Here is a 23,454-nt window from a genome sequence, read left to right as displayed (position 1 = left end):
TTTTAAAATGTTGGCGAAGAGAAAAAGAAATTAGTTTTCATAATAAAAAACAAGTAAACACTTGAATATGAAGATAAATTTGACGTTTACGACACGTAAACAAACGTCAACACAACGCAATCGTAACGTAAGCATTTATGTCCATTTTTTTAAGAACAAATATTCTGCAAAGATTCTTAGTGTCCATACAAACAAAAAACACAACACTAACTTTCTTCAAAGGCCCAAGTAACTAAGAAAAGTTAAGTGACAAGTGTTACGTCAAAGAGAGCAAACGTAACGTATTAATCGTACAAAATGTGTGTTACTTTGTATCGGGTGTTGTTTTAAGAATTAACTTACTTACTTAAGGTGGCGCTGTATGAACTAGGGCCTCACCCAACAAACTTCTCCATTTAGCTCTGTCCCTAGCTGGATGTCTCCAGTTTCGCGCTACAAATTTGGTGAGGTCCGACCAAAGGCTTTCGTCCGCTTTTGTGATAGTCCATGCTTCTGCACCCTATAGCAGGACTGGGATGATAAGGGTATTATAAAGCGACACTTTGGTCCCTCGAGAGAGGACTTTACCACTTAATTGCTTTCTTAGCCCAAAGAAACAGCGGTAAGCAAGAGTTATTCTGCGTTTGATCTCAGCGCTGGTGTTGTTATCTGTGTTTACAGCGGAGCCTAGGTAGACGAAGTCCTTGACTACCTCAAAGTTACGTTTGTCGATGGTGACGTCGTCGGTGTTGTAGGTCCTATTTTGACGACAGCATGTACTTTGTTTTGCCCTCATTAACCGCTAAACCCATTTTAGCCCCCTCGGATTCAATACTCACAAAAGCCCATTGACATCACGCTGAGTTCTTCCGATTATGTCAATGTCATCAGCATATGCTAGTAACTGGACAGAATTTTGTAAGATAGTGCCTCTAGTGTTGACGTGTGAGCTCTGCACTATCCTTTCAAGCACGATGTTAAAAAAATCGCATGACAGCGCATCACCTTGTCTAAAACCTTTTTTGACAACGAAAGGTTCTGTTAAGTTGTTTCCAACCTTTATGGAGCAGCGTGAATTCTCCATGGTCATCCTGCACAAACGGACGAGTTTGGCAGGGATGTCAAAACTAGACATGGCTCTATACAGCTCGTCCCTGTAGATGCTGTCATATGCGGCATTGAATTCGATGAAAAGATGGTAGTTGTTGAATTGGTGTTCTTGCGTTTTTCCAGGATCTGACGTAATGTAAATATTTGATCAACTGTGGACTTTCCTAGTCTAAAACCACACTGATAAGGACCTATCAAATTGTTGACGATGGGCTTTAGACGTTCACATATTACGGCAGAACGTAATATAAGAACGTTAAATAATAATACAAGACACAAATATTTATTTACCTGGATTTCATAGTTTAGTAGTCCATTATACCGTGATTTCAAACAAATCAACTATGCTTCACTTGAAATGGATCTTAGAAGCATAAACTGGAATAATATCTTGGAAATCCGATCCCCCAGCGAGCAGGTAGATTTTTTTAAAAGCAGGGTAAATAGATTATTTGAGAGCCATGTACCCGTAATAACTAAAAGCTGCGCTCCTCACAACAAACCATGGTTGACAAATGACATACGTTCTTTGATGAGACAGCGTGACTTAGCCTATAGACGGTGGAAACTCTTTCGTCTTGACAGCTTTCACCAAAAATTTACCTCTTTGCGCAATAAAACTGCTCTAAAAAAATTCGTAAGGCAAAATCCGCTTTGTATGCAACTCGCATCAACGCGTCTTTAGGAAGTAAGCAAATTTGGAAAAATTTTAAGAATATCGGTGTTGGAAAAAGTATTTTGTGGTTTGGCTGAAGACATATACATCAACGCTCTCGTTTTTGAAAATTATTTTACCAACGCTCTTGCCCGTTATTGCCCATATTTTTAATTCCATCTTGATACAAAATGAATTCCCAACACAATGAAAAAGGTCAAAAGTTTTACACATTCCAAAAACTTCAAAAGGTGACGAATTTAGACCAATCTCAATATTGGCACTTTTATCAAAAGTTTTTGAGAAAATTATACAAAAACAAATGAATCAGTTTCTTAATCTGTTCAGTCTATTAACCCCCACGCAATCAGACTTGCATTACAGCTTTGTTAAGTGTCTCGGAAGATATAAGGAAAGCCATCACATTTTTAATACTCTTCGATTTCTCAAAAGCGTTTGACATGGTAAATCACATGGTACTTTGCGAAAAACTCTTACGCCATTTTAACATTACTTCCGCCGCAGTCAGGATCTTATTTTCATACCTTACTGATTGAGTGCAAACAGTAGAGGTTAACAGAACTCTTTCCAACTTCTTACCTGTCGTTAGGGGTGTTCCGTTTACGAACTTCCTTGAACTGTAAGACAATGTTCAATGCGCCTGTATGCTGATGACACCCAACTCTATTTGAGCTGCCCATTGGGACGTATTGAACACTCTGCAGCTTGTATAAATGAGCACTTAAGCTTGATTGAGCGTGATGTCGTTTGAGAATTTTATAAATTTCCGCACAATAATCTTGTTCTCTAACATACTTCTAACCCGCCAACCTGAGGATCTTTACAATAAATTAAACTTTATCAACTCTAACAGATGTCGTGATCTACTAATTCCGCGTTTTCAGTGTCTAACATCAGAACGTCAGTTCTTTGTCAACTCAGTAAGAATTTAGAATTCATTGCCGCGAGATATAAAAAGTATAAAAAGATTAAGTTATATTCGCAAATTTGTAAAAATTTGTAAAACTTGAATTAAAATCAATTATGTAGATCGTAGCTACTGTACATTTTACAAGCTAAACTATAAATAAGATATTGTATCTTGAAGTGTAAGCTAATCAAGAAAATAAATAAATACTAAAAACAAAAAATAAGTATAAAACTCACGTCATTTGTTTTTGAAAAATGATTCCCGACATATTTCCGCCACGGCTTCGTACTACACAGTTCATTCTATCAGTCCAATTTGTCACTACTTTTTGCAATAGGTATTCCCAATACCCCAAGAGGTACAGACGTTAGTTACACAGTAAACCGGATCAAGTTTGCACCATTTTGTTGGAACTAAAAGTAGTCCGTATTTAGCTGAGTTCTTTTTGAACAAACTATCAGTAAATGTAAGTGTTGTTTTGGCATTAAACGATACATAATGTCAACACAGCTTGACGTTCTTAGCTGTCAAACCTCATAGAGATAAAAGTTCTATGTTAGTTAGTTCAGATCACTGAGCAGAGTCTGAGCGAACAGAGTAGAGTAGAGTTCTAAGCAAACTATGTTCAGAGCTCTCTGATTTAATTATGAAACAACTTGAGCACTTAACTGTCAATTGTTGAAATGTCGTCTATTTGAAGGCATTACAAATTTTCTTTAATCAAATTATTTAAAAAAAAAAAACAGTCATAGCGTTGGTCCATTTCTATTCATAAAAATGCTATTTGCAATTCGTTTTTTCAAAATTATCTTTCCTTCTGCACTAGAGCGATCAGCCTCTTCCGCCATTTTTATTGTTTTGATTATGATTTTTTTTTAATTTGACAGCTTTCAAATATCAAATTGTTTGTGTTCAGCATTTTACTCCGTTTACTGTGTTATTTTATTCTGGGATCACAGAGCGCGCTCTGAACATGTTCAGAACTATAAAAGAAACACGAATTTGAAGCTCTGAACGATCAGAGCCCAAAAAGAAACACAATTATTTTTTTGACAGTTCGAGCTCTGCTCTGAACTAAAAAAGAAAAACGCCATATTGGCGTTTGAAAAGAAAATGAAGTCAGTTGTGTGATGCGTAAGAAATGTGCAATAACCAACATTTTACACCAATTATGAAATTAACTTATTTACTTTTTTCTAGTTTCTTTATGTTACAATCATCAGGTGCTATATTTTATTACTCACGTAACATTGGACTTGTGAAAAACACAATCTTAATCAGTCCTAACACAAATAAAATGAAAAATAATGGAGAATGTCCTTTTTATTGATTAACAGGCTTTTTTTCACCCTCAATAAAGCAAGAGAAAAAAGTTGGAAAAATATAATTGCTTATTTATTATTGACAAATTAACTAAAAGTCACGCAATTTTTGGCAAATTACTTTTTAAGCCCACAGAAGTTTATCTTTCTTAATTACAGAAATGTCTATCCAAAACTATGAAACTTCCCTCTATTAAAGACTGAAAATAACTTTAACACGAAAATTGCGATTGCATTCACTTTACCTGAGTCTGGAGAAAAAATGGGAAACTTTCCACCAACCCACCAACATCGAAGATCATAAATTTTCTTATATTTGCGTGTTGCTTTTTTTCCTTAACACACTTTCAGGTATTAAAAAATTAAATTAAAAAAAAATGAAATACATTGGCTTCGTATATTTATAACTATTCAGAAAAAATAGAAAACAATGTGAAATAAAAGTTAAAAATGTGAAATTTAGCTGCAATTTGCACGAGATGTTTTCTGTTCTGTGGTATTTTTAATGGAAAAATTTCCTTTGGTTTTTGCTCCTTGTTTTTTCTTTTGTATGCGGATTATAAAGGAGTGCTTGCTTATGGTGATAAATAGTTTTATTGCACAAGCATGCAATTATAAATAGAGGATGAATAGTTATTTGAACTTAAATTGTTGACTTCTGGAATTTTTTCTGGTTGTTGCAGAAGTCAGAGTGGTCACGAATGGAGTTTAAAAGTAAGAACTTTATAATTCTGTGACATAAAACTTTAAAAGAAAACTTTTTTTGAGGCAAAATAACAGAGGTTTAGTGAAAATCACTGTGAAAAGAACTTGTTTTATAAATACATACATATTCTATAGCACGCAAGAAAACGTCAGAATAACGCAAACGTAGCGTAAATCATGTCACGCACGCAGACAAACGTCAGAACAACTTAATTTTTCTTCTGTGACTTTAAAAAAAGGTCAAGTACCAAGAATGACGGTAAAAGGATTTAGTTTATGAATACCTATTTTACATGAGTTTTGACATTTTCCAGTAGGCACGCTGACAAACGCTAAAATAACGCAAACGTAGCGTTATTCATCGTACGATATTTTTTGTTTAACGCAGGCAGACAAACGTCATAATAACACAAATGTAGTGTTTATCATAAAACGTAATGCTGGTCAAATATACGTAGACAAAAGTCAGACTTACAAAAAGTTAGCGCTAATCATCAAACGTTTTGTTCAGCGTAATTAGACAAACGTCAGACGAACATTAATTATTTGAATGACTGCACAGTATCACGGTGGAAAGATTTGTTGGTGTCTGAATGGTTATTCTAAATGTTGTATTTCGATTTACTAGTAGACACGGTGACAAGAAACATTTTCAAAGCATTAGCAAGAAATTGAGTTCTAAAAACCACCGAGAAAAGAATTTAAGGCCCAACTATAATAGACATGCTGTTTTGGATATTCACCAGTAGGCACCAACCAAACGTCAGAACAGAACAAACGTAGCATAAATAATGAAACGTAATCTTTTGTTAAACGCACACAGTCAAACGTCACATTAATTTTTTGTTAAAATCAAATAAAAAATGTCCAAACGTAGCGTAAACATGTTATTTATTGTCAAATCATTTAGAGCTTAAAAGTCTACAAATTTATGTTGAAAGAGTTAAATTTATTTATTTTTTTATTTTAACCTCTTTGGATAAGCTTTGCGATGTTAGATCCAAATTTAGAAGATTTCATGTTTAACGTAAAACGTAAAGCCCCCAAAACAACTTCAATGTTTTAACTCCATTTCCTTTAAAAAGGTAAATAAACCCTTTTTTATTCAAAGATAACATCTTTATTCAGGATAGCTTAATAATATTTATTTTTTTCTTACTCATGTTGGTTACTCCCATCAGTAGCTTTCATCAGTTCTTTTTTCCTTATTTTGTTTTCTAATTTATATTAATAGTTCCGTTCCTTGGTCTAGTTTCAGGATTTCACAAAGTATTTCCTTAGACTTACCAAAACGCTACTAAACGTTGGTAAAGTACTCTATTTGTTACCTGACATTTTCCCATTCAAATAAGGAACTACTTAAGAAAGAAAATATATAGCCTCACTTAAAGGATGGGTACATGGACTTTTATATGTAGTACAATATTAAGTTCGTGCTAACCAACATTCGTGCGGCATCAAACAAAACTGATGGAGGCAAGAATCGTCCTTTATCCTGGCCTGTTTGAAAATGTGTGTTTCATTGTGCAATTTCTTTGCCTTGCCATTTCGTGGCTTTAATCGGCAATAGTTATCGTAAGGAATTGTTGTTTGTTAATCCGTTATAAGTATAAAAATATATAGGTCTTCTTTTAGAAACGAAGGAATAGTGCCTATATTATTTTTATTCCACTGTCTCTTGCTCTTAGTTTAAACTAAACTTCCAAAGAACCTAGATCTAAAAATATAAATTCTTTCAAACGCTTAAATATTTCGCGATCTAAGGGTATCCGATTCCGTGGAGCTCGGAATATATAAGGTCCTCCTAGTGCCATTAACACTATGTTCATAAGCTCTTAAACTAAGGAGGTTTGTGGTAATTAAAATTCAACACATTTTAAGCCGACATGAGTCCTGCCAGAGGAATTTATCGCCAACAAAGTGTTATCACTGTGGAACTGATACAATTTATAATTCAATTCCGTGCCAAGGAACAACAAGATAAAAAGAAAAGGTGTGCATTTGTGGAAAAGAGTTTTAAGAGTAAACAAAAATCCTTTAAGTAGTATGTGTTTAATCATGGACCAAGTAAGGAAAGTGTGTTTAAAAATTAAGTCTTTAAAAACACCCAAACACAGGATAACACTGTACGAGTATAGTAATAATAAATTAGCACTCTTCAAGAACACTTTTATAGCTCATTGCAAAAAGATGTCCTTAATTAAGTTCTTTGGAAGAAAAGTAAATTTAATAAGAAATCATCGTCAGCATCCTTGTCTACTTGAATAAAATTCAATCAAAAGAACTTTGTGCGAAGAGAACTTTGAGAACTGAACTGTCTGAGAAAGTGTTTCCTAAAGATGTTTTTTCATCATCAAAAAGTTTTCCACTAAATGATAAAACGATGGAGAAAGTTTTGATATTAGAGCAGTTTCTGAATAAGTTTTGAGGTGAATTTCATCAGCGGTGAATAATATAAACTACAAGTTCTTTAAATGTTTCCTAAATTTCCTAAGACATATGTCAGAACTCAGAATATTTGTATATCTGTGAAAATAAATTTTCCGCATTGGTCTATCAATCATGTGAACTTTTAACTTTGTGGAACAATATTGCCAGATGTGTCATTTTCAGAAACTGTCAGATGACTTTTGAAGTTCGTTATTTAAGACATCTAACAATTGGTCACAACTGCTTCTTTCAACATCACATCAGCTAACTATTTAACCATACAATTTCAAAACCTTGTGATACGATCTGTCAATCGGTTTTCACTAAAAAGTATTTAGCCATTGACAAATCTTTGACTGGTACTGTCAAATCATTGACTAAGCTGAAAACATTTGTCCAGTTTATATTTTTAAGATCTCGGAGACTTCTATACTTTCGGAAATATAGACATAATTTCGTAGTACCTGTGGCCTATGGTATCTTAAAGTCTTTCCACGGGTACTGCCTCTTGTGAGGAATTGACAAATTCTCCAAGAGTAACTCTTGTCATGAAAAAATGCTTTTTTAAATTAGGAGTTTGGATTCGGCATATAAACTTTGGGTCCCCTCCATTCCTGACAACATTATTCGCACACACGAATGGTAAGTCACTATTCCCTAGTTCTCGACGGACTGTTGCGCCACCCAATTTATTTATTTATTATTTATTTAAACGTCTCGTTTTTGCTGTCAAAACCATAAGGATTAAATTTTGTATGATTCTCGAGTATTCTCTATCAGAGAATTAAAATAGATGGATTAGAAAAGGAAATGTGACTGAGAAAATTGTCAGAAATTTGTCAGCAAAAATTGGTTCCAAATGTCGTCAAACCCAAATCATGTCAACTGTCAGATATCGTTTTATGTTGTCAGATTTCGTTTTTAAGACATCTGATAGTTGCTGACAGCTTCTTCATCTAAAATCAAATCAGCCATCTGATAATGAAATTGTAAGACCTTCGGAGACAATCTGTCAAACGAATGAACTCAAAATTTGACAGATCCGAAAATATATTAGTTATTTGGAAAAAGTGACAGTTCATATTCTTGAAAATAGCTGCAAAAATTCACCTTCTATCCCTCTATGATTTTCTTTTTAGTCTATTTAGTTTTATTTATATCTTCATAGAGACTTTTCCAAACAAAACAAATCCAATTTCCGATTGGCACTGATTGCTGTTGATTGCTTTGTCAAGTGTTTGTGTTTTTGACGGTTATTTGTTCCTTCACAATATTTTTCCAAAAAAACTAACTAGTTTGTTAGATAGTAGTTTTGTAATTAGAGACGTCAATAGTAAATGAATTCATCAGCTTCAAAATCACCTTAACACAAAATTGACATTTGGTAGATTGAGTAGTTGAAAACTTTTCGATGAAAATTGTTACTTATCCATAAATCGCTAAGTTTGTCTAAGAAGCAATCTTATTCTCTAATGTGTCTAAGGGTTCTATAATTTATAAATTAGTTACTGATTTGCTGATTTTAACCAATCATCAGAGATAATCTTGATGAATTAAAATTAATTTAAGACATAAATCAAACCAAATGTAGCGAGTATCCGATTAAAATTAAACAGGTGTAAGGAGGAATTTTGGATGATTTTTAATTTAAATGAGTAATTCATATCCTGCCTCGAGATGAAATCGAGCCTAATCCGATTATTCTGTATAATGTGCAATTATCTATTTAATCTACTGATGATTCTGTACAGCCAGAATGAATTACAGTAACATTATATTCACTTTGGGCTTCTGTATCAAGGTTTAATCATTTTGAAATTATAATTTCCACTTTGCTGTTGCACATTATTCGAAGCGTACACATAATTTAAACAGCTTCATCCTTTAAGGCACACCACAGTGTGATGCAAGATAATATGTTTGTGTTTAACCAATAATTAATTATGGAAATGTTTATGGTTAACTATTTAGGCAGATAAGTTTATATATTTATAAATATTTAATTTACTTGCATGCAAGAAAATAGACTATCTTTTACTAAGAATCAAAACAGTCCTTTAACAAACTTACCTTTTGAAATTAACAAGTACATATTTGAGCCCTTTCCGGCTTTATTTACATTATACCGAAAACATCGGAAATTAGGATTTTTGTACTCCAAGTGTAAATATACCTTAAACTTAATTTATTTGCAACCGCGTGGCATTTAAAATAAAAATAATTAAGCTGTGATATTTATAGCTGCGCTTTATTTCCCCCAGGAGCTCATATGGGCTATCCAGCGAAAACATACAGCTATCTCTTTTTTCCTGATGTTTATTAAATTTTCTTTACATTTTCTGTCTCCTTTCTTTCAACTACAATTCACACTACCTTACCATTTGCAATCAAAGTAGCCATCATCAGCTGTCACAATGAAAACTAATTTTTAGGTTTCTAGAATCAATGCAAATACAAACCAAGATCTTACATTGTTGTTGTATTACGCCTTTAAGCCCAAATGGGTTCTTTTCGGGAATAAAACGAGCCTTCTGTTGATTTAATTTACTTAACGAAGACTTTTACTCCCGTCAAAAGTCACAAACATACATACTGTCATTTAGTTACAACATTAAAAAAAATCCTGATACATTGTTACTTCTGTTCATTGCACGTGTATTTGACAGTAACATGAAACAAATTAATTTACCAGATGCAATAATATCTTTTTCTTGAGCTCTTTCTTCATTCGTCTTCATTTTATTTTTTTAAAAAGATTTTTCTATCAACCTTAGAAATTCTGTTGCTTTTTATTTTCATTTCCATTTTTCATAGTAAAAAAAATCCTTTTGTACAAAACATATCCTTGTGTAACGTATTTTATGTGGGAGAAGAAGAATGAATTGAGCTTAGGAAAATCATTTGTATCTTTCAGTTTTGTAATAGAATATTTTAAAGTTTTCATTTTTCATTTTTCATCTTCTTTGAAGAAAAATTCAACTATAACTAAACGTATCTATTATTTATTTAAACAGTCGGTGACGCTTAGAGTCTGTTTTTTTTTAGTGATGAATTATAAACTAAAAAGAAATGAAGGTAGTGTCAAATCAAAAGAACTTTATTACAAAATTTTATGAAATAAAAAAGAAACGCATGTTTAGGAAAACAAATTTTGACAATAAAAGCAAAAAATTCTTAGACAAAATTTGAACTGGCCAAAAAGATACAATGACATCTGTCAGTTTGAGATGTCTTCTGACAATTGCTGATATTAGTTTCTGTCAATTTCACACTCACAAATTTTTAAGTTCACACGATTGCACTACATTTCCGAATTTTTTCGCTGACAGATTTTAAAATGTTTTAGAATCTGACAATTCACTTAGATGGAAATCTGTTAAATAGGCAAAAAAAGAAAATGTTATTCTAAATACATAAAATGTCACAATTTTATCTATTGCCAAACTGACAGGTCCTTTCTTAAGTTAAATTATTTTATATACAAAATTAAGCGTTGTTTCCCAAATAACAAATTTTGTTCATAACTTTTTGTTTAAGGAAAACAAAAATTGCTCAAATAATTGCATGTCGCTGTACTGTTTTAAAAATTTCCTCAACTTGGAAATTAAACTAATTAATTTCAAAGGAAAGCAAAACATTTCTATTTGAATTGATTTATTCCGAAACATTATAATTCTAACTATAACATGGTCTTCAATGCAACTATCAATTCTATTTTGTATTAAGTTTTAATATTTTCATAGAGTATGAAATAATTTTTTTAAAGCATCATATCCAATCAAGTTGGATTAATATTGAAACATTTTCAATGCGTAAAAACATACAAATAAATTCGATGTACCAGTAAATCGTAAAACGTTATGAGAATGACTTCTATTGGTTACATGTGATGCTATCGATGTTATGGACACAATTTCAATTTGTCAACAGTTCTAGCGGTCACATAAAAACCAGGACTGCAGTCTAATCTTCATCAACTTGGAAATAAAATAGGATTTAGATTTTGACTAACATTTTTAGTGAAATTTTATGGCAAGTTTTTTGACAGTTTAAGGGAAAACTAAAAGTTGGTCCGATTTGATTTTGAAACTGTCAAAAAATTAGTCGTAGTAAAATTATACTCTTTCAAAAATGTCGATATTTTAATTAGATGTTTTTGGGAGAGAGACAATTTGTAAATATTGTCCTTTTGATTTGTAAAATTCATGTGTTAAGAACAATTATACCAAGTAATGATTTGCGGATGCATTCAGAGTAATTTGTTGACACCTTTACTATATGATAGAAATGTCAAAATTGACATTTCACTAACTGTGCAGATTCTAAAATTGGTGTAAGAAATATCTGTCAATTATGTACTGTGAATAAATAAAATGGAGTCCACGGTTAGTGAAGGTTAAAATGGTAGCCATTACGATTTAATGGTTCACTCTTCTGGTCAATGGCTTAACGGCCCTTTTAATCAACCCATGCAACCACATGATGAATTTAACTGTATTGACATAAAAATATAAATTTAAATAAAATATTATATGGAAAGCAAATTGAAATGCATTCTATAACGTCGACTTTATAGATAAACTCTATTTTTGTTTCAATAATGAACATCGTAAAAAATATAAAAAAGAAATTGATTCTATAAAATAGATAACATCAGCACAAAGCTATTATATCGCTGGACATTTTGTTTTTTACTTTCAGACATATATTTCTATATTATTTTATGTAGGATAGATATAGAGTAGCAATGAATTCATTTTGTGATGAAACAGATACAAAATTTCAACTTTGTCATTTTCTCTCGTGACAAGGTTGAATAGATGTATCTAAATTGATTTTTGCCATAAAAGATCTGGCAATGTTTATAACAAAAAGCACAATTCTATGTGTAAAAATATATGTGGACTTTATTGGAATAAAGGACATTTTCTCTTCTATCACAATTGTTTGCGCCAGCAATAAATAATAAACATTTCTTTTTTTTTGAAAGTCATAAACCAAATGGTGGGCCCTTTAGAACAAATATCTATAACTACAAACGTCATTATTGTGTCTTTTAGATTTTATTTTCATTGATAACAAATCAAAATTTTATGCAAATAAACACTACATTATCAAAAAATAAAACGCTTATTTTTCTCCCTGAACATATGTATGTCAGATTTATTTTTGGTGTTGAAAATATTCCACAGCTGTGAAGCACTGTCAAAGAACTGTCATGACTGTGTTCACATTTTGACATCTCATCATTACAAACAAAATTGAAATGTCTTTCCGTTTACTTTTCTACAATCAAATATGGTAATGAGTTAAATGATAAGATGTCAGAATTAGTATTCCCAAATATATTAACACGGTAATTAAATATTGTTTTTATTTTCATACGACGCAAATTTTATACCTCAAAAGAGTCTTACGGCGTTTTTCGAATCTTTTAAAATGTCTTATTTTGACGTTTCGTGATTGTGACTCCATTGGTTATTTAAAAAAAAAAACAGTAAAGTGTGCAGAATTTATATTCCCAAACATATTAACACTGTAATATATAAATATTGTTTTTATCTTACGACGCAAATGTCAAACTTCAAAAGAGCTTTACGGCAAATGAAATGTTTTATTTTGAAGTTTCATGATCGTGACTCCATTGGTAATTTAAAAAAGACAAGAAAGTGTGCAGAATAAGGGTGCGCTTAAATGATAAAACGTCAAAATAAGTCACCTAAAAAATGTCTTTACATTAGATTAGTTTTGGCTGACACTTTTTGACATTTCGTCATTATGACACAATGGCGCTCATTTAAAAAAATGTCTGTTCCACTTTCCTGTATACATTATGAAGTGAAGTGAAAATGAAATACAGCTATTAGACGTCAAAATGAGTCGCCTCAAAAAAGTGTGAACACATCCTAACATAAAATTAATATTGTCATTAAGGTTTGTTTGTTTAGTTGTTTTCCGAAAGAACTGTCACAAATATGAATGTGTTATAGTTGCTGTTAAAAATGGCTTTTAAAAAAGGATGAGTTTGTTGTGGTGGTATTGTCCTTATGAACTGGTTAGAAGTTTATCTGTGGCATTGGAACTTCTTCTACAATGAGGATTTAGACCTCAAAACATTTTAACAAAAAAATGGTTGGTTAGTAAAAAATATGACACTATTGACATGAATGTCAAAACAAACGTTTTAAGTATTAAAAAAAGACATACAATTTACTAATTCCTAAACAACATCGTTAGTAACTAAATATTTTTGCCTTTAAGGTTAATAACTTTTAATATAAATTATATATGTAAATATATGTTATATGCAATATGTAATATTTTATAAATGTTTAGTTTTTAACGTGCATTTTGTTTGACATTGTTATCGATACATAAATAAAATGTGCATGTAAATTCTTCATCATTAAATCCTTTAAAGGATAATGTACATATACTTTGTTTAATAAAATTGGCACCTCTTTTTTCTTGCAAGACACATTTTTTCCAACTTAATTCTTTTATTGAATGTTTGAAATTTAATGAAAAATCTATATTTTCTTCTATAAATGTTAAAATACTTTTCCTATAAGCATGATTATGTATTTTTGTATCTGATTATATGTAATATCCCATTTATATTTTTACAATACCACAATATACAAAACTTCTACATTATTATATTTGTTTCTTAAATTTCTTAAATTAAAAAAGAAAACATTTTCTTATGTATTTATTAATTTAACTTCCTATAAAAACGCTTGAGTTTGTTAAAAGAAAATTATAATTTCTATTTTTCATTTTCATAGTTATTTCTTTTTAAATTTTATTTTGTTAAATTCAAAAACTAATGGACTCTCTTCTCTTTTCTCCCAATAACCTTCTCCTGGATTTTTGAAAACTCAAAAATATTCCCTTAAACTTTCCCTTCAAATGTTCCTATAAAAAAAACAACAAAAATCTCAAAAAAACAGGAGGCTCGCTGATGAAGATGATGAATTATCCGAGGTACAACCGGATGCTGTACCACCAGAGGTTCGTGAGTGGCTGGCTTCCACTTTCACACGACAATTGGCTACAACCCGGAAGCGGAATGATGAAAAACCGAAATTTAGGTCGGTGGCACATGCCATACGTGCCGGTATATTTGTTGATCGAATATACAGAAGAGTTTCCAGCTCAGCTCTCATGCAATTTCCGCCGGAAGTAGTTAAAGTTTTAAAGGTAAGTTTCCTTGCAATTCAAACCACCACACACAACAATAACAATGTTTTTTTTTACATTTTATAGACGCTTGATGATTGGTCGTTTGATGTATTCGCTTTAGCTGAAGCGGCAAATGGACAACCTGTCAAATATCTTGGCTATGATTTGCTCAATCGTTATGGAATCATTCATAAATTTAAAATCGCACCCGCTACTCTGGAAACGTTCCTGAATCGCATCGAAGAGGGTTATTGCCGCTTTCGCAATCCATATCACAACAATTTGCATGCGGCTGACGTCACGCAAACCATACACTTTATGCTATGTCAAACTGGTCTCATGAACTGGATGACAGATCTAGAGATTTTCGCCACCCTATTGGCTGCCTTAATACACGACTTCGAACACACCGGAACCACGAATAATTTCCATGTGATGTCTGGTTCCGAAACGGCCCTTGTCTACAATGACCGTGCGGTGCTAGAAAACCATCATATAAGTGCGGCGTTTCGTGTGCTCAAAGACGACGATTGCAATATTTTATCAAATTTGTCTCGCGAGGAGTTCAGGGAGCTAAGAACTCTCATTATAGACATGGTCCTGTCTACAGACATGTCGTTCCATTTTCAACAATTGAAAAACATGAAGAATTTACTCACCTTGGCCGAGCCAACGGTGGACAAATCCAAAGCGCTGGCGCTGGTATTGCATTGTTGTGATATATCGCATCCTGCCAAAAAGTGGTCCCTGCATCATCGCTGGACGATGTTGCTGCTCGAGGAGTTCTTCAGGCAGGGTGATTTAGAGCGAGAATTGGGACTTCCATTCAGTCCGTTATGTGATAGAAACAATACACTGGTTGCCGAATCACAAATTGGTTTTATCGATTTCATTGTCGATCCGAGTATGTCGGTTTGTGCGGATATGTTGGAGTGCGTGCTGGCACCCATTGCACCTATGTGCAAAAATGCCAACGCCAGCATTGATGATGGTACTACGAATACGTCAGGTTCGGGCGGGGTGGTGAGTAAATCATCGTGCGAGTCAATCAGTGAAGGAGTCGAGTCAACGGCGAATAATGGCTCTGATGAAGTGTCGTCATCAACAGCGGCGGCAGCGTCGACTGGAGCTGGAGGTGGAAAGCAGAAATTCCGTATTCGGAAACCCTGGGTTAATTGTCTCACCGAAAATAAAAAGATTTGGAAGGAACAAGCTGTCAAGGGTAAGAAGTTTACATTTTACAATATTTTCATGTTTCTATAGTGACTATTTTAATTTGATGGCTTTTGACGTTTGGGTCTTTGATGTTTGGAAAAAGGTTATAATAAGAAAATTTTATTATTATTATTTTTCAATATTGACATAAGCACAAACCAATTTATATTGTTCCTGGATATTTTAGTTTTCCAATTTATTTACGAAAAATTAATATTTTCATTAAAAATATACCTTAGGGAAAAAAGATGTGGAAAGATTTTTGTAAAGGGCTTTATGTACTTTTGCCTTTGGCTACTTATAAGAAAGAAAATATGCAAACAAAAAATATCAGTAATAAACCAGAACTTTCACCTTTGGCATTCTTTTAAGATCCACAGTTCTTTAAGATGTCAATTCTTGTAAGAAACCTTTCGTTATGGTTTTAAAGTACCTACTTAAGTATAAACTTAATAACAACTTACTGACTAAATCCTATGGAACTTGATTTTGAACAACCTTTTCTTTAGAGCTTATCATTCGTTATTTCTTAAACGGGGTTTCTGAACACGTCTAAGCAGTGCAAATTCTTAAAAAATGCAAATCAAACAAACCCTAAACTGGAGAACAGACCTATTGATTTAAAATGACAGAAACTGAAAAGTTATATGGACTTAGTGAATTAATACAACTTAATGGTATCATTTGTGGTTTTAAAAAAGTGGCAAAAAAATAAGCTGGAAAGCCGAAAAGTTTGCTGCTACTTAAAAGCGGTACCAAAAATAAACTTTGAGACCGAGTTTAAACTGCTTTTAAATTATTTTTTTAATTCATGACGTTTAAACTGAAGTCAAACGTTCCGTTTTCTCTTTGTGTACAGATTTTTGAAGCGCTACTATTTCTAAAATTCTGTTAAAATTTAAGAATGTACAATGTACATATTTATTCTCTTACATAATAACCGAACCCAATTTGCAGAATTTGTAAATTTTGTTCAGGAGTAAATCTATTCATTATAAAATATAAAAACTTAACGTATCAAAAATCAAGTGACAGTTGTCAAAAATACCAACTCCGATGAAAGCGATATTGAAAACTAGACATCGAAAACCAACACCAATTATCCAACCCAATTTATTCACCACACCAGAGTCAGTAACCGTGGTAGAAAATTCAAAAAAACATTTTTAGAGCAATTCACACACGGCCTAAGCCGCAACTATAATAGACTTAACCGAGTTTAAGCCAGCTTAAGGAAGCAACCAATTCGCAGCCTTATATGTCACTAACCATAATAGACGTTCTGCTCAGTTTCGTTAAATTTCACTAACTTTCGCTCAATTACGCAAGAGCCATTTAAATGGCTCGAGCTTAAGCAAATGTCAAATTTGAAACGCATTTCGTTTGACATTTGCTTAAATTATTTGAATCTATTATGGTTACTTTTTGTTTTGACGATAACTTCCGATAACTTTTCGTTCGATTTTGACATTAGCTTACTTTCGGTTAAGTTCCAATCAACTTGACATTGACATTTCATTTATTCAATTTGACATATGCTAAAAAGTATTGACGTACACTGAAAGAAATGAAAAGATATTTTTTTTAAGATAATATCACAAATAATTAACCATTTTGAATATAATTAAAGTTGATATTTATTTCAATATTTTGTATTCAGATGCTGAAGCTCGTGCCGCCGCTGCTGCTCTCGAAGAAAACAAAGAACAAACAACAACAAACGATGACAGTGAAAATCCATCAAAATCAAAAACTGATGATTAATGTGCTTTCTAATGTACTCGTATTATATTTTGTATTTCGATGACGTTTATATAAAACAAATTAATATAAAAGTTATGATGTGCAACATAAAACAACAATTTACACTAAAACAACAACAACAACAAAAATTTAAATATATAATTAAAATTCATAATTTTATAATTTTTAAATGTTAGAAAAAATATAGAATACTTTGCATTATTGCGTATAACCCGCATTAAAAATTAAGTTTTTTTAACCTAATATGAAATATGAAAATGATGATGATGCGCGAATACCTTTATTAAAATCTCTTATACAATTTTATTTAAATAAAAAGAAAATTTATTAAAAAAAAACAGAAGAAGAAAAAGAAAGTATAACACCATTATTGTTATTTTAAGCTATAAAAACATGCATTTTTGTAAATAGGTGATAAATATATAAAAACATAAACAAATACATAAATAATATACAATTTAAAATTTAAGTATTGGCAATAATAATGTTAATTTAATTGTTGTACAATTTAATGGCGTGACAATTTTTTTTTTAATTTTTAAATCTAACTTAGGACACGCAAAACTAAAAAAGTGAAGAATATAAAAACAACAACTTTTATTATGTACCTTCCTATACCTTTACTAAAAATTATCACAAAACTTTTTTACTATACTTTTGTCTCTAAAATTCTAAACTGTTTTTAGTTTTCATTTTTTCTTAAAAAATAGTATTATTTAAATGCATTTTCTTTTGTTATTTAGAAAATTATTTGAAAAATAAAACTGTGTGACTGTTTAAAATGTTGTTTTTTTAAATTTTTTTATTATTTTATTTATTAAACAAATAAAAAAGTTTATGATGAAATATCACTGCCGCGCCGCTTTCATTTCCAGTATTCATATGTGCAATGGATAATTTATTGTTGGAAAGGTAAACTAATTAATAAAATTTTGACATTATATGAACAAAAAATTGATTAACCATACTTTTGATTATAACTATTTTTTATGAAAAAACTGATTTTTTCAAAAAGGAACAAACAGGTGCAGCTATAAAAATTATTATACATACCATAAAACAAAACATTTATCCGCCATCTTGCAAAATATTGTCCAAAAAAATAAATCCATTAAAAAGAAGAAAACTACGCACACCAAATTAATTGATTTAAAACATAAAAAAGAACAAAAAAAACTGCTTTACAATAAATTATTAAATTTTTACTTTTGAACTAAAGCAATGAATAAAAAAACAAAGCAACAGCTGATACACATATTTTTGGAGGAGCATCTTCAAGCTTCCAAATATTTATTTTTCCAACTATAAACAAAAAAGTTCAAATAATAAACAAAAACAAATATAAAAGAAAAATATAATAAAAACTTGTACGCATACAACAACAAAAATAAAATATTTATATATTATTAAAAAAATAAACTCAATATTAATAAATACAAAAAAATTAAATATACAAAAACAAAAAACTATATCGATGTCTCCTAATTTTCCAAGGAAATTATTTTTATATATTGTAAATTATTGTTTAGTTTCGATGGAAATTTTTTCAAAATGTCTGATTGAGGGACCAGTCTTGTAAGATTTTACCATTGCTCTTTAAATAAAAAAAAGATATTACTTTGTATTTTATATTATAAGAAAAAGAAAATTAAAAATATTTGCAGTCCAATAATCTAAGATAAATTTTGATTCGTGCTTAGGCATAATTTTGAATAAAATAAAGTTAACAGTAACTTTTCAATATTTTTAAAAATTATAAGGAAAAAAGCAGTTTTCGCAACTAAATGCACAAAATATTGATAACATTTAAAAGAAAAACGTTTGATTATAACATGAATTCATTAATTGTAAACTTCTCTTAGGTACATAGTTTTGACGTTTCACATGTCAAATGGTTACTATTTCGTTACCCCAAATGTAAAACTCGCTTAACCTTTAAAAATATTTCAAATCATCATTTCAGAATGATTATAAGAATTCCGACATTTTTCAACTGACAGCATCAAAGAAATATTATCTGTCAACATTTAAACAGAGTTAGGCTACGTTCAGACGACCATATTTTTCTCGTATAGCGTATGCGGTATTTTGTGGCAACAAGTGTTATATTTGCGCGTTCACGCGTAGCCCATGCGGGAAAATCCCGTATTCGTAAAATATTTTTTTCCGTATACCGTACGAACTTTTCACTACGATTCGATAAATCTTGTATGTATTTTTATCGTATACATGATTAATAGCGTTAATCTTTATATTGTGTCGTTCACACGAACAAAATTTCATCGAATTCGTTCATTACGTTCAACGTTCATTACGTCGTGTTTTCGATTTAAAAAAATAAGTGGAATACGTGGATGCACGATAACGATTGTCGGTTGACTGCTGACAGTGTCCCCTGCCATGACACAAAACCCGTAAGTGAAAAAATTGAATCAAATATTTCTCGTGTGAAACGCCGTCTCGTATTCGATAAAACCGCATACGTGAAAAATCGAATGGAATAGTCGCCATCTGAACGTAGCCTTAAGGCTATCAAACTAAAAAATACATGCAAAATATGAGGTTACTTCTTTTCACATTTTAAAAATTGTATCTAATTTTAAATTACATATTAAAAAAAAAAAGTAATTTACCGTCAAGTAAAAGCGAGATGAAATGATGGGACGTCAATTCAATCCAATGTTAACAATGTCTCATTTACATTTGGTCAGTTTATGTTCCTTAGATCACAGAGATTTTCGTTTTCTCTGGAATATACACAAAATTTTGTATGATCCAATATCTCAAGAATTCTCCATCGCGTAATTGAAAAAGGAGGAAAAGAAATGCAAAGTTAATTTGATTACAAAACTCCCGCTCTGTCAATCCACGTGAGAAAAATCTCAGAAATCTTAAAAATATAAACTGCCTAATTGTAAATATTAGGTCTGCTCCAATTGACGTTTATAATGTCATTTAAGTTTCGAAAATAAGACTTACTCCACATTTCATTCATTTTTGAAGTACCATCATTTCCTTTTTTTCAAACATGAAATCGTTTGTAATAGTTTTTGATTTTATATGAATGTAATTTGGAAAAAGTTTGGAAACCACTGAATGAGTTTTATTTTTAAACAAATAAAAGCTATGACAGTTTAATATGATTTTTCAAATTACAGTATCTGTCAATTGAGAATAACATAATTACATATAATACGTTGTTCAGATTGAAGTCTTGTGGAAGCTACCCATTTTGACATTTGGTCGTTTTTTTTACTTTAACTGATATTCAACAAAAATGAATGCCAGCCTCATTTACAACTTCAAATTGTTGTCAAATGTAAACTAGATGAAATAATGACCAATTGTCACCTTAAATTAGATCCATTTAAACACAACCTAAAACATTCTACTTTATCTTTTTTCCGGCATGATGATCACGCTCTGAGCACTCAAAAACAGTCTTCTGAACTTAAAACAAAATAATACAACTTTAAAGCTCTAAATACTATGAACAGAACAGTTTGACAGTTCAGAAAAAGAAAACGCTCACCATAGTTCGTTCCATTTCACGAATGGAAATGGTGACACATTAAGTTTTTAGATACGTTCCAAAATTAAGACTGTGTTTACATTTTGAAGTCTCATCATTACAAAATGTTGCTAGCACTTGATTTTGAGAGTGGTATAAAATGATAATATGTCAAAAACTCCACTTAAAAAAAGTACAATGTTCATAATATGCGCACAATCCTTAAACTCGATAAAGAGTTTAAAAATTAAAGCATAAACAATTGCTAATATCTTACTTCATTTGAAAGAAATGCAAATTTATATAATTTTCAATCTGCTGTCAGGTTTCAGGAGTAATGGCCCAACTATAATAGACTTAACCGAACGTAAGCTAATGCCAAAACCGAACGAAAAATTATCAGAAGTTATCGTCAAAACAGAAAGTAACCATAATGGATTCAAGTAAATTAAGCAAATTTGACATTTGCTTAAGCTCGAGCCATTTAAATGGCTCTTGCGTAATTGCGTGAAAGTAAGTGAAACTTAACGAAACCGAGCAGAGCGTCTATTATGGTTAGTGACATATAAGGCTGCGTATTGGTTCGTTCGCTTAAGCTGGCTTAAGCTCGGTTGAGTCTATTATAGTTGGGCCTTAATTCTGATCAAATTATTATAATATTTTTAGTCATAACATCTTAAATATTGTCATTGGATTGTTTCAAAAGTCAATAACATTAACGTTAACGTTGCAAAACTCTCGTAGGAAAAACTTATTATATTTTAATTTTAAAGACGTCTTATGCCACATGCGATAATTTTTAATCTTAGGATTTTACGTCACAAACGTCAAGTCTCATTTTCACAGCATCAAATAAACTTCAATTTCAAAGTACAGAACTTTTTCAAGAACTCTTTTAAACTATTCACAATATTTAAAAATCAAAGCACGTAAACAAAAGTTTCTACGTTTTAATAATGAAAAATAAAAATAAAATCTCAGTATTTTATACAAAAGCCATCCAACAAACAAAAAAAAATAATAATTAATAAAAATAAAAGAGCAATGGTAAATTCACTTAGCAGTAAGGTACCATTATATCAGCTGAAATTGGGATCATAGCTTTATTAAGATAGATTATAATGCAAACAAACAAAAAAAAACATTAAAATAAAAATAAAAAGAAAAAACACATATTAAACAAACCAAGGAAAAAAAAACTACTAAATTTGTATAAAAATTATATAAACAAATTTAATAAGAAAATAAAATTAAAACTATAAGATATATAAGAGAAAAGCAACACATTGAACACATCGCAGCAGCAGCAGAAATTTCAGCATAATTCCATTTATAAATTTTTGTTTTTTGACAATATACAAGGAAATTTAATAAATTTTTAAAATTTAACAAAATCAAACTATAAATCTATCTCTCTTTTTAACTCTCTACTCTGCTATAATATTCTTTAAAACCTCTCTTTCTCTCTCTTACCAATTTTACATATTTTTCCTACATAAGAGATACATTTTTAAAGTACAAAAATCTTTTAATTTCTTTTCTAAATTAAACACAAATTTAAATTAAAAAAAAAAAAGAAAAAGAAAAACTAAATACAAAAATATGTTTTGTTGCTAGAAAATAATCAAGTTGCCAGATATTTTATTAAAGTCTTTACCCCCAGAAACTGTATAAAATTATAGTAAATATATAAAATAAAATAATAAAAATAAAACCATATCCATTTAAAAATGAAAGTAGTTTATAGTAAAAATTATTATTATTGTTTTTAATTAATTATTAACTGTTTTTTGAGAATGCAATATTCAAAAATAAAAAAAAATATTGTTATTATTATAAACTTACGACAAAAAGAAAGAAGCAATCATTTAAAACTAGTTTAATAAAAGTATAAAATAAAAACAAAAAAAAATATTAGGTATTTAAAAATAGTAAGACAAAATATAAAAGATACAAAATCTTAATGGATTTAGAGATCTTTTAAAGATTCTCTTCGTGCAGGTGAATGAAGTAGAAAATTTGACAAGGAATTATTAGTGAATGAAAAAATATTTAAAAAACATAAAATATTAGATTAGCATAAACACTTCATATATAGAACAAAACAAAAAGGTACTATAAATAAAATCTATTTTATTGTTTTGTTGCTGCTAACAAAAATCACATATAGTAAACTCTCTAAATAAAATAATGTTTTCTATGTTTAATTTATAATTTAAAAAAAAAAAATATACTAAAAATCCTGTAAATACCTGAATGCAAACAAAAAAGCAAGCAAAGCAAATACTTACTTATAAATATTTTATTATCTATAATCTTGTTAGAGTACTATTTATATAAATAAAAACAAAAACAATATATTAACAAGAAATTAATTTAAATTCTGAACAAAATGAAAACTATTCTACTTAACCTCTAAGCCATCAGTAGAGAAATGAATCTCTTGTTCTTTTCACACAAAAATAAAAACAACAAAAAATAATAAATTTAATATGAATGAAAAAAAAATGGGAATAACATTTAAAAGGAAATTTAAGAATTAATAAAAACTAAAAAAAAAAACTAAATGTTGTTTTATTAAAGTGACATTTGACAGCAATACTGGAGTCATTTGCACTAAAAAATCTCAATGAGTTCTCAGGCCTGT

The 23,454-nt window shown here is 30.5% G+C and overlaps 1 protein-coding gene across 7 annotated transcripts in view; it reads left to right on the top strand.

The window, feature by feature from the left end:
- Nucleotides 1-23,165, top strand: part of LOC129948825 (dual specificity calcium/calmodulin-dependent 3',5'-cyclic nucleotide phosphodiesterase 1) — a 501,195-nt gene extending 478,030 nt beyond the window's left edge. For all 7 annotated transcript variants that reach the window (XM_056059902.1, XM_056059901.1, XM_056059900.1 and 4 more), the window contains 3 exons: nucleotides 14,086-14,335; nucleotides 14,402-15,539; nucleotides 17,193-23,165. In XM_056059902.1, coding sequence (XP_055915877.1) covers nucleotides 14,086-14,335; nucleotides 14,402-15,539; nucleotides 17,193-17,296 — 1,492 coding nt within the window. In that variant the 3' untranslated portion in view covers nucleotides 17,297-23,165. The remainder of the gene's footprint in view (nucleotides 1-14,085; nucleotides 14,336-14,401; nucleotides 15,540-17,192) is intronic.
- The last annotated feature ends 289 nt before the right edge of the window (nucleotides 23,166-23,454 follow it).

This window comes from Eupeodes corollae, chromosome 3, assembly GCF_945859685.1.
Source record: "Eupeodes corollae chromosome 3, idEupCoro1.1, whole genome shotgun sequence".
Taxonomy (NCBI): Eukaryota; Metazoa; Arthropoda; class Insecta; order Diptera; family Syrphidae; genus Eupeodes; species Eupeodes corollae.
This window is presented reverse-complemented; position numbering and strand designations above follow the sequence as displayed.